The 16,025-nt window shown below is 41.9% G+C and overlaps 1 protein-coding gene across 1 annotated transcript in view; it reads left to right on the top strand.

Moving 5' to 3' along the window:
- The window catches only part of PEAR1 (platelet endothelial aggregation receptor 1), a 404,365-nt gene that overhangs the window by 268,543 nt on the left and 119,797 nt on the right, over positions 1 to 16,025 (top strand). Inside the window, exons 9-10 of the mRNA XM_086945319.1 lie at positions 734 to 870; positions 14,425 to 14,637. Coding sequence (XP_086801445.1) covers positions 734 to 870; positions 14,425 to 14,637 — 350 coding nt within the window. The remainder of the gene's footprint in view (positions 1 to 733; positions 871 to 14,424; positions 14,638 to 16,025) is intronic.

Below are 16,025 nucleotides of genomic sequence, written 5' to 3'. Positions count from 1 at the left end.
TCTGGTTGTCTCCCTCTCTCGCTTCATCTTTTCCTCTTCCGCTGCCTCCTTGACTCATTGTTCTCTTTCTCTGTGTGCAGCACAGAATCATAAGTTTCTCTACCCGCCGATTATTATTGGTCCTCAGAGGCCAGATTATTTGGGTAATTAATTTAGTCAAAAGGCGTCTTCCCTACTTGCTGTGTCTTGCTACCATCTTATTTCCTCTCCTCGTCTATATTTTCAATTTCTCCTGTTTTACCTCTGCTCTTGCAGGTTATCATGGGGCACCATAAAGCAGGAAGCAAAAGGGACCAGAAAATAAAATATAAGCAGTATCCAAACGTCTCATTGGCCACATTGGTACTCATTCAAATGCTCCCCACATTTAGCTCATTGGATGCATTTCTTAATTTTGGCCTACCTTTGATTGCTGTACAGTTCAAAGAACCAATCATAGCACCAGGTTCAATTTTGTGGAAACCCACATGGCCTAATCAAATTCCATGCTCCATAGAGGAGTATTTGATTTAATTGCCAAGAAAGACCTCTTGCTCCATTTTGAAAGCTACAATAATAGTTCATTAGACCATATTGTTCTTCATCACGGTGTGGCATCTTGGTCTCAAGGATTCAGTGAAGCTAAGAATAGCCTGAAAATGAAAAGCAGATGATTAGTAGAATCATGGTTAATTTGCTTGTTTTGAGGGGTAATATTTAATAAGATACTTTTCTTTTCCTCTTCCTTTTCAAGGGCTCCATTTGCTCCTTCCCTTGTCCCAGTGGGCACTTTGGTAGTGGATGCACAGAAGAATGCCTTTGCCACAACAAGGGAGTGTGTGAATCAGAAAACGGGCAATGTCGGTGTGCGTTGGGATTCACCGGGGATCGGTGAGTAATAATATCCCACAATAAATATTGTAACATTACCATGCTGTAGGATCGACTGAGCACTGGTGAGCGATCACTTCTTGGAATGACAATGACAGTGCACAGGGGGGGTTCTCTGGGACCGGTGGGCAGGTGACCAGGTCTCAGGATAGGCAGTGGTAATACACATCTAGATTCTCTTGGCACCGGTGAGCAGTCGCTCCGTATTATGGGCAATTTCTCAATATCCACGCCTATCCACTTCATGAAGAGTCCATAATATTTTTAAAGTCTAATACCAACAAGATGGTAGTTTCATACAGCTGTCCACCTGTCATTTCGGGGAACATCGTTTACAACGCGGCCATTACAACGCAAGTCGTTACTACGACTTGCGCTGGATGGAGCTGTTGGTTAATATTGTATTTTTATATTCCAACGCCTTCCCTACTGTTACGTGGGCTGGTGTTTGAATATAAAATTATAATAATCCTCAATCCGCGCCCTTCAACGCAAGTCGTTGTAACGACTTGCGTTGTAGAAACCGTGTTGTCAAGTACCGCGATCTAAAAGATCGCGAAGTACTGATATACCTCTGTCATTTCTGCTAAATATCATCAATGAGAAACACATTTCCACACTTTTAGCTAAATGAGTAATACAGAAAAGACATGGTAAAAGCTTGGCAGAGGGCTTGTGGCTGGTTGCTGCTGCAGGACTAATTTCATAGTAGCTATAGGTATGTTTCTCTAAGCAGGGGTCATCTCACCACGCAGATTCAAAGTGGGACTGCCCAATAAAAGCAAAAACGCTCCACTTCTTTCGTATACTCACAAAATTGCTTTTTTAACCTTTTCAAGTGTGGTGTAGAAGAACAACATGTTATGGAATATTGCAGGGCACAGCAGGCATTTAGATTTACTCTCACCACCCAGGACTTCCTACAAGCATTTGACAATGATGTTCAAGGAACAAAGTAGAGCCGTCCTGATACAAAAAATGAGGCAGAGCGCCGCCCCCGACCATTACTGACAGCTGCCAAAAGTTGCGCATGTTCAAAAAGTGTCCCAATGAGCAACCGCTGTCAATGCCTACAGTCCAGATCTCTGTGCTGTAATGCAATGGCTCGAAGAGAGGTAAAGGCAGGGCTCGAGTCGGGGTACTACGCGGGAGGACGGCATCTCCCCACTTATTTTACCGGAGGGACGCCATCCTCCCTGCCAAACAGCTCGGCTTCACTCTTTGGCCTCTCTGGGACGAGGAGCTCGGCACCTTTTGTGACGTCACTTCCTGTCGTGACGTCACTTCCGGCGACAGCGTCCACCTCACTTCTTTTTTCAGGACTTGAGCCCTGGGTAAAGGGAAGACACCAAAGGAGTGGGTATTGGTACTTCTTTTACTAGATGTTTCCCCATGAGGCCATGTATTATGCTAGTCACTGATCGTACTGCTACCCATATTTGAAAAGAGATCTTAAGTAATAGTTAACGTATACGCTCTCTTTTAGAAGGGGTGGTAGTACCACGATTCTGGGAACTGTATTGCTGCTAAGGGGAATAGGTTGTCATAATATTACAACATATTTAACTTTAACTTGAAAATATTCAGCAATTCTTGTTCCATTTTATAGGTGTTGAGATAAAACCAGATATTTGTGTTGACAACAGGCACGGATGTGTTCAAGGATCCGGTATTTACCATAATTCGTTATGCCATATAGCCACTTTTCTCAAAATAGAAACATCATAGTGAATGTGCACATATCCTCTTATTGCACATTTAAAATATTGCAGATATTCACCAAATTATACAAACTAGAGCATTCCCTAGGCAGGCTTTGTGTGGAGAAATCCTCTTAAAGCACATTTAAAATGTTGCATTTCCCAAATTATAAACTCTAGGCCATTCCCTGGGCAGACTTTGAGATGGTTAATTGGGATTTATAAACCTACCAGTTTTTTATTGGCAGACTCAAGAGACTTCCCTTTGCTGCTTTTATTAGCGTTGGTGCTAGTTAAGGTTCTTTTGATTTAAGTACAATTAAGCATGTAATATTCTTACTTATAAAGGCTTTTGGCCAGCCCTCTTCTTTCACTGGTCTGTTGAGCCATTCAGTTTTTTTTCCCAATACAGATTACATTATGGGGCAGTGAGTCAGCCACCTTCAGCCATTGGATAACTTCATTGTGAGTGACATGTTTCGGCTCTTAGTCAAAGAGCACATCCACAAAGTAGTTTGCTTTCCTACCAGGGATTCCTATGGCAAATATTTAATGTCAAGTTAATACAATAAAATGTTATTTGACTCAAATAAACCACAATTTCTCATAAAATTATTAGAATACAGAACTCTAAAATTCTCCAAATATAAATGGGAGACTTCAGTTTTGTTTATGATTCATACCGTTTCCTTATTATGAAAGCATTCCTGATAAAATGTATGACTACAGTGCAAATTGCTTCATTCGATAAGGATAATAAAAGATTAAAACCCTCCTGGTAGTTACAAGGAGGAGCTTTTTTTAAAAAAGAAATAAGGAACCGGGCCCTTGGATCCCTGTAAAGTGCACAGAATAGAATAAGGTTCAAGGTGCTTTGTTTTGTTGAATTGTCGCACAGACAAGGAGGGAGGTTATTGCACCAACCAGCCTGTCTGGGGAAGGCCATTAAAAAGTGTAAAGTGCAGAGCCGAAATCTAGTCAAGAAAAATCTAAAATGTGCGTTAGTGGTGAAAGACAGGTAAAATTGGGGATGCAAAAAGCGCTGGTTAGTGTATGGTTGCAGCCCAACTATCCTCCTGGGTTTATCATGCTCTTTGCGAAATGCATTTTCAATGGTTTGTTTCGCGTTTGAGTCTATGCTGTCCGGATTGTCATAATAATGCCTAAGGCCTTTAGGTACTCAATTGTTTCAATCAGAATTTCTGTTGCATCCCTTGTTTTTCAGTAACACTTCGTTCAAATCTATATTCCCTTATTAGTCCTTCTTTTGTAGTATAATTTTACTATTGCTGTACTTTTAAATTGTCCGGTTTTTATTAAACATAATAATTTCATCTTTTTGTATTAAAGGGTTTCCAAATTAAATATATCTGCGTAATACTGAAGTTGTACTTTCAAGACTTTACTGTAGCAGGAGAAAATCCTCTTTTTGGTGTTTAAACAGATTAATAACATTAAATCTTACTTAGGTTTTAACTTTGCAGGTCTACTCAGCCTTTCATCCATCTTTAGTTGATAAAATAAGTGACGGTACACATTCAGTAAAACGGTTTTATATAATCATATTTTACAAGTAGTGCTTTGAATAATAGTGTCATACAAATTACACATACTTATTATTAGTAGTAGTATTATTGGTATTATTATTATTACTTTTCTCAAACATGTTTTTATTAGTGTTTAATTTAACATCTGTCAGATATATCAGCTCATAACATTACATGAGGTACAATTTAAGTTACAGTTCATCTTCACAGTAGCCAGGTATGACTAGGCCGCTATTCCCAACATTTACCATATCGCTACCCTTAACCCTTTCCTTGCGCCGCGAATTCTGTTGCGGCGCGGGGGGGCTAGGGGGTGGGCGTGGTGCTTTGGCGCTCATGACGACTCCACGCCATCATGCCTCACGGGCAGCGTGTGATCATGACGGCATGGTGCTGTCACAACCCCGGCCACTCATTAATTCCCCTGCACAGGTGGAGAATTAGTGCCGCGTGGGAGGAGCGACAGCAGCATGACGGCTCCACGCTGTCATGAGCACACACCTACCGTGACCCATGACGGCGTGGAGCCGTCATGAGCACCGAAGGGGTTAACAACCTGGTGTGTAGCATAACCCTAGGACCGAGAGTCCGTGGGTGTTATTATTATTATATTATTATTAATATTGTTGTTGCTGTTGTTAAAGCTCAATTGTCTTGAAACTGTGGGCCAAACCCCCTTGCAGACAGGAAGTGATGTTCAGGAGGCACAGATTCTGAACAGAATGGGAAATGAAGCTGTCCCTATCACTTCCCAATTGCCTCTGAAAGTAACATCATTTTGTCTACTTATTTTGCCAAATGTGCCGTTAAAAGGCACTGCCGAACGGCATCATAATTTTTAACTTTTAAAAATACTGTGATGTGTAAATTAAAAGCACCAAAGAATGAAACATTTGAAAATATACTTCTGAAGAAATACTGTAAAACCTACCTTTCATTTTTGATGTCACTAAGAGTGTTTCACATTGAAAATCTTGAATATGAGAAGCTCATACTGACCACTCGGTTTTGCTTGTTGAACACATTTATCATTTCATGAATGAAATGTATTGAGAAAATCTTAGATTTTTGCATTGTAAACGGCCTTGACTCACATTTTCTCACTACATAAAAATATGAGCAGTGGGCATAAGAGGCATAATTCAGTGTAGCGTAATCACGCAGAATTACTTAACAATTCTGCAAGGTTATGTATAATTACGCAAGAAGAGTAATTCTGCATTTAGCACTAAACTCAATATAAAAATCCCTCCTGGCGTCCAAAATGGGCTCGGAAATGCATTTTGCGCTAAGAAACAGTGCCAAATTCAACAGAACACGAATAGCAAGCGTGAACGGCCGATTGCTCTCACTAAAGGAGGCCTTGAGTTAGGATTTTCACCCAATTTAACCCTGGCATTTATCACTACTTTCTTATCACAAAATGCCCCCCCCCCACTCTTCTAAAATGGCCATGAGAAGGTATTTTGCACTAAAAAATGTAGAATACTCCTCCAAACGTACTCCCATCACCTAGGGCCGTATGTATGAACACATTTTCCCATAGACACAGAATGGGTAAAACCCTTTGATACATATGGCCCCTAGAGCTATTTTCTTTGCACATAATTACTCTTGCATCCAAAGTGGACGCGAGGATCCATGTTGTGTTAAGAAATAGTGTTAAATGTAGCAGGACACAAATAGCGAGTGTGAGCGGATGCTAAATGTCCTCTTACAGTAGGATTGTTCCCTCTCCCCCAATTACTCTGAACTTTGCGTGTAGGTGTATTAGAGTTATCTGTAATTCTTCCTTAAAGAGGAATGCAGTATTACCAGAATTACTCCAATTATTCCAGCATATTTAAAGTTATATCCAGACATAAAAACATGTGAGGACACTGCTGTAGACAGTGAGTTTAGCATCTGCCGCAGAGGTTTGCTTCCAACTTCTAAGTCATCAGATAGCACCACACCAGGGGCAGCTCCACCTTTCATCCTTTTGACTGATAAAGCATAAGACTGAGTTGTGTAACAATAATAAATCATACTAAAGTGTTCCAGAAAACAATTCAGATTCTAGTGTATATTGATTAAAATAGGAAGCAAATCCGGATGTGTGCAGCGGCAGTAATTATATCAAAGTGAAAACACTTAGCAGGCTGACTTCAGCCAATCATGAATGGCAACGTCACCCGGAAATACTCTCTCAGATTCACAAGTTTCATCTTGTTCAGACTGTGGAGGAATTTGGCAGCAGTATGAACAAGAAATAGAATTTTACTCGCTGAAGTTTCTTTGGAGGACACAGCTTGGTGATGCCTTCTTCCTAGGCTTGGTTTTAGCTTATCATTATGCCTTTACACTACTGCATATTATGCACAGAACGTAGAGATACACAGGATAAAGTGGTATATTTAATAATGATTCCAGAACTCCCATTTTTATTCAGTGTATAGTAAATAGACACTATGGGGATCAATACTATGGTGGACGGAATTCAGTCCGTCATCCATCGTTTCGAAGTTGGGACCGGCCTTCCCACAATCCGAATTACGATGCGACTGCCACCACGCCAGTTGGATCACCTAAACTTTGCATTGTGGCAGGATGTGCATATCCATGCACTATGTGGCAGGCACCATGTGGTGCCTGCCACATGGTGCAGTGATATGTAGGGGGCTGCCCTGCTCCGAAAGGCGGTCGGAAAATGACCGCCTGTCGGAACCGTGGTGGTCGGTCTTTCCGACCGCCACGCCTCCCCAACGCTTCCCCCCCGCCATCATAATATTGAGGGGGGAAATTCGCATTGCGATGGCGGAGGGCCCGCCACCGACAGACTGTTGTGGCGGGCCTTCCGCCATCGTCATCAAGCCCTTTATTTGGCCTTGTTTTGCATCATGAGAGAACCCCTCAAATGTTTAGTGAACATACATCCAAGTGTCAGGCAAGCTATGTTGCTGATCACCCAAGATTGGGGGAGATGCTTATACCATCTAGATCTGTTGGGGCTCAAAGATTCCACCAAGGAAACATATTTCCATACTGAAGAGCGCAGTTTGCCAAACCAACCTGAATATCTTTTCCTTCACATTTAGGTAAAGAGAAGGCATTAGATATCTTTTAATTAACTGACAAGATTTCTGAAATTCTTCTTGCAGCTGAAGGACAAACTAAGTATGTAAAAGTAGGAAGATTTTAAAAAATGTTAGTGATTAGCGCCAAACATCATGTGGAACTCTTTACAGATGAAATGCCTCCAGTCCTTCAATTTGCTCTGTCCCAGACAACAAAAGAGTTTTCATCAGGACCAGTAAATGAGTTGAAAGGAGAGGAGTTGGCGTAATGGCTAGGGTGGTCGACCTCAAATCTTTGGGCACCGGGTTCGAGTCTCGGCAATGACACTGAACACCCTGTGATTCTGGGCAAATCACTTAATCTCCCTGTGCCTAACAAAAATGAATGTGTCCTTATGAAATGCAAACTGGTGCTATGTAAAGTGCTCTGATACCCGATTCGGTAAAAAAAATAAAAAATAGACACTGCTACCTATATCTGCTTTTATTCACTCACCACCTGATCAATCATGGCTCATTTTTCAGGATAACAATAGCTTCCTCCTAAATGCCTTTCTACCTATGTAGTATCCCAGCTTAGGGCCTGATTATGATAGTGGCGGTCGGACCACTTACAGGCCATTGGTGGCGGAACGACCGCCGAGAGCCCTTCAGTCTGACCGCTGTTTAATGGTGCTGGCAGTCTGACCCACAGCTGTTGGACGCAAGACTGCACCCCCACCAGGATCGTAGACCCCGACGGTGCGGCAGGTCGATGAGTGTCCCAGAATGGCCTACACTGCCGCTGGGATTATGATATCTCTGACAGCCTTTTCATGGCGGGAACACCAAGATGAAAAGTCTGACAAAGGGATCGTGAACCCCAAACAGGGCCCCTGGGTGTCGAAGCCCACAATAAAATGTGTTTGGGGGCACAGGTGGTGTCCATCTCTCCTGGCACTATTGTGTTTGCACTTTGAGCCATGCACGACATGGCGCATGGCACACGGTGCACAGACTTGTCAGAGGTGTTGCACGGCGGCGGCATATGCTGGGGCCTTTTTCTATGGCCGCAGCATGCCCTCACCATGGTAATGCTGACTTCTGATTGCCAACCCGGTGATCACTTCAAAATATGGCAGTCGGATCCCCCACATGCTTGTCGGCAGTCTCCTGACTGCCAGAATATCGGCCAGCAGTCCGACCGCCCAACATTGAAATCAAGTCCTTAGTTTTATATTTGCAACTAGGATCTCACTTCAATTCACTGCTTTCTTGCCTGATAACTCCTAAAGAGGAAGGTTGTTTTCTTCACAAATTTCTCATTGGTTAAAAAGGCTGGACTTACAAGCTCTTTTTAGTTTTTTTATACCAAAAAAGCTGTCCAGTTATGATTATTGACCCAAAAAGAACTTGGAGATTTTCTGTTGGTTAATCAAATCACTCAAAACTGTTGATGTGCTTGCCTCTCTGGAGATTAAAAAAAAGCAACAAGGAAGCAAATAATATTTGTTCAGTTCTGCTTTGAGCTGGCACAGATTGATCACCCTATAGGAGATCCAAGTTAACTCTATGAGAGTAGCTGCCAATTACACAAGATACTCATACACGTCTAACAGAACATACTGGATTAGAACATTACTCTCTATACGCTGAGCAAACCACAGATATGCTCCAAAGCTATCACTATCAACAGTACTCATCAAGATACAGCCACAAAATACATCCAATTAAAACACACTAGGGTGGCATAACACTCCAAAAACAGCTGACACACCACAGACAAGCCTTACAACTCTGAAGTGGCTTCTCCTCAAAACACGGCATACATAGGATTAGACTTAACTAGCAGTGGGCGAAGCAGTTAGTCAAAGTGTAAAATCCACCCATGGAGAAATTTTGCTTGCAGAACCAATTTTCAATTTTCTGCGGAATTCCTCAACTTTCATGGTGTTTTCTGAATTTTTACCCTTTCCATTAAATATCAAAAAAACAGGCTGACAACATCTGTTAGTTATACTTGGACATACAAAGCTTCAAAAAAGGCAGTTCATTGAGCATTTTGTGTTTTCTATTTCGCAAAAACAAGTCAAGTCACCCATAAACACAGCCTATCAAATACATTTAATAAACCTTGAATATACTAAATTATTTAATATAACGAGGTTCCTAAGTACTAAATATTTCAACATGTAATTCAAAACCACCTAGTGAAAACACCTAACTTAGATTACACACAGATCTGATATCCCCTTATACTGGCTATCATAAATGACACCTCAGTCACATCAGTTGGATCGTAATTCCATCTTCAGACCATCTCCAATGACTCTATTATCTCTACCGCTTTCATATGAAGTACAGGCAGCTACATGACTGGACAACAACTAGGAAGAAGTATTAGATGTGTCTTAACCCACCAAAGTGATCTGTCTTCCCCCAATATTATACACCAACAATCCGGGCTCTGATAGAGCCCGCTCTATTCTGAAGAGTCTTGTCCTGATGACCTTGAACAATTCTTAAACAGATTGTTTTAAATACCATTTTTCTTTATTATAGTTTTAATGTGGGTAATCTGTGAGAGTCTTTAACAGACGTTTTGCAAAGAAATGTTGTGTTTACGTTTTAAGCAACATCCATAAAAAAAGTTTACTTTAGATCAAAACATGACTTCAAATATGAGAAATGGGTGGGTGTCGCAGAGATTATTTCCAGTAATATTAGTGAGCTGGTGCTGACTTGCAATATTAAAAACACACCTCACTATTCCTGAATATTAGATGTAAATACATTTAGAATTTGGACAAGTGTGTCTGTGCACTGTCAGTGACCTGTGGCCAGAGGTCCTGAAAGAGTTCGAAATTTGATCATAGATTCAAAGCTGTTCCAAACAGGGGCCTCCAAAATACTTTGGTTCAGGGACCCCAAAATCCTGAAGATGTCCCTGATGCTGGCCTTTTTTTCAGGAGGAGTCTTGGCTTCTCCTTCACACCGTCAGCACTGTTTGTCTAGTTTCCATCCTGTAGCATGAGAACGCTGCTGCAATCATTGGATATACACAGATGTGGGCGGCATTTGATTAAAATTGAAAACAAATCGTATTATTTCTCTTCTGGACCCATTACTCAGCCAAGACCCGGAGGGCATGCTGGACCTCCGTGCTTCCACTGACTGCAGCAGCACCTGCGGGCAGGTCACGAGGTCACCAGCTGCAGACTCCCCTGGTGCAGTCTTTGGCCAAGAGACGCACGGTTTACAGGCCCAAGCGGCCTCTGGAGGCGCACTGCAACCGCGCAATAATGTGACTGGGCTTTTGTTAGCTTTAGAATCCGTGCAGGCAACACATCCCAGCATCCAGTGTCACCTGGGTCAGACTGACCCACAACACTAGGGGCCTAAAACACACTGCGAAGCAGAGCTCCGCCGGAACAGGATTCACTAGCTTGGGGAGATGGCTCAGTGGGGGTCAGACAATACTGCTGCAGGTCCCAGTGCAATCTGGAGTTTGGCTTGTGTTTTCTAGTAATACAATAACATGCTACTGTCAGTGACAGAGGGACTGAAAGCCTTACAGTCAGGGCTTTAAGTGGGCCGGGTCTCAAGGGGTCTGAGCACCGGCAGTTTTTTCAAGGAGGCCTCGAAACGGGTCTCTATCGGGCTCTGTTTTGAGTCCTGGCACCAGTGGTCCGTTTTTATCCGGACTGCAGTGACAGACGTTTGCTGTCTTTGAAGTCCGAAAAAAAGTGCCAGGGCTCAAAACAGAGCCCAATAGAGACCCGTTTCGAGACGGCAAGCACATCGATGTGAGCTGCCCACATTGCTCATTTCTCACTAGTGGCGTAGTTACGGCAAGACCTCATGCCAGGTGAGCGTTGTAGGGGAAGGGAAATCCTTTATAGAGTAATTTTCTCTCTGGATTTCCCTTCTGTTTCTGAACCGCAAGAGCAGCAACATTGTGGTAGGGTCATCAGGGCTTTAAGTGGAAGCTTTTTCAATATTATATGTAACAAGCCATAGTTGCTTCTTATTTATTTTATGCAACTAACAACCATTGACAAGGCCAATAGTCCTGACTTGTAGGTATGATGTTACTTATTGTTTCACATATCTGGATGCAATGACAGAAACAGTAAAATACAAGTCGGGCGGCACACTATGCTAAGCACAGATTTTTAGCTGAAGTGTTTTAAAGCCATGCCCCTAATTTCACTGGCCACGCCCCTTTGGGAGACCCCCCAGTTTTTTCATCCCACTTAAAGCCCTGCTTACAGTGCTTTACAGTGTGTGCAATTGTCGCAAACAATGCAGGTTCGTACCTAAAACTTGCTCCATGTTTTCACAGTGCAGGCAGCGACCCGCCTGCACTTTTAACTTTTAAACGGGATTAGAGATCTCCGTTCTGACGGGTGCAAGAGGATGTCTGGGGGGTGGGGGTTCATAGTTATATTACTTATAGAGAGGGTGTGGTGGCCCTGACTATGGTCATTGCAGTTGTGGATCCTAGGACCCGGATTGGTGTATGTGGCTGACACCCTACACATCTCACTCCTAATAGTGAGTCATGTAAGCATACATTCATGGCCGTTTTTGACAGTGACTGAGAAATAGATGATAGAGACTGATTTTTGGTCTGGGTTTCTATCACCCCACATATACGGATACTGAGCCAGATGACTTTTTGTCCTGAGGAGACCCTACTGCTCATAAGGGGTCCAAACGTCGCCATACATCCCTTGTTTCCAGATTATTTATAATCTATATTGTGCTATGGTGTACGCACATGTATTATTAGAACAACTTTGTTAAGAAGTAGGGAGCATTGATGTTGTTTTTTCGTATATATTTTATGTATGTGTGCACACACTTGTGCACTGCGTCATCTGCACTATTGTGACATATGCTACACTGTCATTTGCATATAGATTGGAAGGGACTATAGAGCAACAACAGAAGCCTTCTCAGTCTGATTGTGCATTTTGTAAATACAACCCCAGCAGGTTGGTTGAGTAATATATTCATTGTTAGTTTCCCCATATAGGTACAGGAGGGGCCTATTTCTTTACAAGAGACCAATGGCGGACTCTGTACATATATCTTTTGGCTACAGAACCTTCTCTAACTTGGAGACTTACCCCACTTGTTTCAGTCATTTTGATTTGTTGAACAAGCACACTGCTGCAGAGTGCTCCATATGTATCTTTGTACTAGCCAAGACTGTAGCTGTCCCCCTGGCATTATCTACCATTGGAGCATAGTGGAATTCACAGAGTGGTGCTTAGCAGTGTGGGGTCACTTTGGGACGCGAGCAATGAGTTGTACACTACTGCAGATTGCCTGTCCAGGTTGGCAGTAGAGAGAGAATGTGCTCTAATATTCTCATTGTTTCTGAGGTCATTTCAACTGTAAATTACATAGTGTCCCCTTTCTTCCAAGTTTGACAGAAGTTTAATGGGACAAGAGTGTGGAATTATTGCATGGGGCATAAATGGGTGAAAGAGTCTTGGCTGCACAAAGCAGGTATTTCACCAACGGCCTTGTCTTTCTGGAACGCTAGTGAAGAATGTGAAGCGCAAGGGAGTATTTTGATATTGAAAGGAAAATGTGTGGCTCCAGGTTCTATACAAAGTAAGATATTAAATCTGGTATACAAAGGACATCCTCCAATGTCCCCTGTGGAGAGGATTTTGAGATATCACCTTTGGTGGTAGCGACTGGACAGGTTGGGAGTGAAGTGTATAAGACAATGAGTAAAGTGTGGTAACAGTTATCACATGCTCAAAGTCAAACCATCTCCTTTAAGTTCTATTTCCTGGCCAGAGCATTCCTGGGAGTTGGATTTGATGTGTCAGGTCATATGACCAACTGCCTGCTGGCTCTAGATTAGCCTTGGTTCTTGTAGATTATCATTGTAAGTGGCCTGAAGTGAAATTGGTCAGCTGAGCAACAACTTAAGCTCTGAATATTATGTTTTTTAAGAAGTTTTTTGGGAAAGTTTTCTAGGATGTTTCATCGCTGACAAAGGTGTGCAACTAAATCAGAAGTTATGAACAATTTCCTTAAGAATTGTAGTGCGGAGCTTTATTTTGATCATGAATGTTGACAGGTTGAAAGATTTAATAGAGTTTACAGGTTAAAAGATTTAAGAGAGTCCTCGAGGACTGTATCAAAGATGTGAGAAGTTGCAGTCCAAACAGTAAAGAATATGTCCATGAAAAGTTATGAAGTTATCTTATTACTCTACATAGTACTACCTGATTGAGTCCAGGTAAGCTACTTATGAGACGCGTACCTGCTTCAATCATGCATCCTTTGTGGTTGAAAAAACAAGCTGATGTGAAGGGCATTTTGGTAATGAACACAGTGAATATGGACAGAGAGTGGTTGAAATGCAGGAGAAAATGTAAAGGAAATATGATGTGGATAAGATAGTGTGTTTACTTAATTTAAGAGTGGGTGCAAGGGTTTGTATCCTGAAACCAAGAATTGTGATTTAAACCACATCTAGATTTGGTAAACCATTAAACATTTAGAAAGGTAATCTATGTAGTGTAACAACTCAGGATAGCAGAGTTTGGAATATTAAGTGTTTGGCTAAATGTGACAGACGTGGTTCAGAAAAAAAAACAGAGGTGTAGCAGTAATTGATCAAAACAAATGATGAATTCCTGGTTACGATGTGGGGGAAACACCGGTTGAAGAAACTACTGCAGTCAGAATATGTGTTTGGAGAAAATGTAATAAAAAAAGTGCTCCAGGTGAGCTGATGAACTCAAGTTATGGTGAAAGACCAAAGAATGAAACTAGTTCTGAGGCTTTGCGGGTCAAGGATGGAGACAGAGTTAGGATGCCTTCTATTAAACCCAATGATTTTGTTTGAGTTTAAGCTACCTCATCCATTTTATTGAATTTTATAGGACAAAGTTGCTTTGTTCCTATTTATTTTTTTTGTTTTTTCTTGATGTATATTTGGTTGTTCTCTTAAGTAGTTGTCAAATTTATTCTTGCTTAAAGAGGCAAAATATTTCATATTCTTAATGGTTCCGCGAGCCGTGTTTTTTTTCTATCGTGTGCCAAACTGTTTTTTATTGCGCCTCATGATGAAAGGCCACCATGCTCCGCACTGTTTACTGTATCCAAGATTCCTTTTCTCTTATGAAGACACTATGTAAACAAAGGGTTTCTTCTTACATGAAGTGTGGCCCGTATGGGCAATGGTCAGAGAGCTTCTTTTGTTGGTATTTCATCCCTTCATGTCTCTGTCTCATGCAGGTGCCGTGAGGAATGCCCCATTGGAAAATACGGGCAGGACTGCAACGAGAAGTGTGACTGTGTCAACGGGGCACGCTGCTACCACATTAATGGCGCATGTCTATGTGAGGCTGGCTTCTACGGGTTCCGGTGTGAGGAGCGCATGTGCCCTGATGGTCTTTATGGCCTCCAGTGTAACATGAAGTGCACTTGTGATCTTCTTCACACGCAGAGGTAAGAAGGTGTTTGTCCTATGAAGCTATGTCTTTAAGGCTCAATAAGCACACCGTTATCAATCATGAAAAAAACAATTTTACTAGCACTTTCTCTATGAAGGACTATATTTACCATTGAAGTGTTTCTACTCGGGTGATTCTATTGCTCACACATTCTACCATTCCCAGAGTACTACAGTTTGCATTAGGTTCAGCCATGCCTGCGTTCAGTCTTTCCCCAAACTGCCACCAAGTAGCAGGTTTTCTGGGGGATCCTTTGGTGCTATGACCCATCCATAGGACACAACATCAAGTAACGATATCAAGTGCAGAATATTGACTAGACCGTGCTGAAACGGGTCTGTCCGGTGTGTTCGTCGAGGTGGCAATAAATTGTTATTGAAAACAGAAAACAAGCTCCACTGAGTGCGCTTCATCTTGTGTGCTTGTGTGGCCATAATTGGGCCATGGACTAGGCATTTGTACTTGATTCACCCTCCCGGGGAGCGGGCCCCAGCTTGCGGTGCGGCGGCTGGTGAAAAAACAGAGGTTTTTATATATATATATATATATATATATTGTTGTCCACCAAGCACAGCAGCCGCTGTGCTGTGCGAATGCACTCCAACCAGTTAGTTCAAAGAGACCATGAAAACGTGCGTGTGCTCAAAAAGATTTAATTCTCCATTTGCGGTTCCAGCATACAATACACGGCAAGTATGGAACAACCAACCCAACGCGTTTCGGCGATAACTCTCGCCTTGCTCACGGGTAGCTCGTGTATGAAAACAAACAATTAAATAAAGTTTTACCCAAAGTGCACATGTGATCAATAGTCCGATCATGAACATAGACGAGGGACATAGTTGATAATCACAGCGGTGGCCATCTTAGCATGGTAAAATAGCAGTGTGCCAAAGTAAATAATGACATTGTACACAGTTATCAATCACTGTTAATCAAAGAATAATGGCATATTCAGAATTTTGAATTTTCTCATGCTGTGTGTATGCATCTACATATACGCCCAGTGGCTAAATTGTGATGGCTCCCCGTGATGTAAGCGTCACCTTCTGTATAATACCATTGTCGACTGCCATATGAAATGGATATCTATACTGACATGCTCTAATTGGTTTATGCTGTAATTACATATTAGTTGTCCAAGTGGATATATGTGCATACATATCAACAAATGATCATCATGGGTTAAGACACCCCATCCATAAGCTGTTGTGTATATTTACTCTGATTGCCCAAGTGGACTGAAAAAACAACAAAGGAACATAATTCTGTTTTGTTAAACCAACAGGTAGGAATAGGATACTTAATTCTCTGCCAAGTGGCTAAATAACAAATTTGTCCAAATATTCAAAACAGAATAATCATTTAGAAATTATATTTCCG

This window comes from Lissotriton vulgaris, chromosome 12, assembly GCF_964263255.1.
Source record: "Lissotriton vulgaris chromosome 12, aLisVul1.2, whole genome shotgun sequence".
In the NCBI taxonomy this organism is placed as follows: Eukaryota; Metazoa; Chordata; class Amphibia; order Caudata; family Salamandridae; genus Lissotriton; species Lissotriton vulgaris.
Note: the sequence above shows the minus strand (reverse complement) of the source record. Positions and strands in the feature narration are given on the sequence as shown.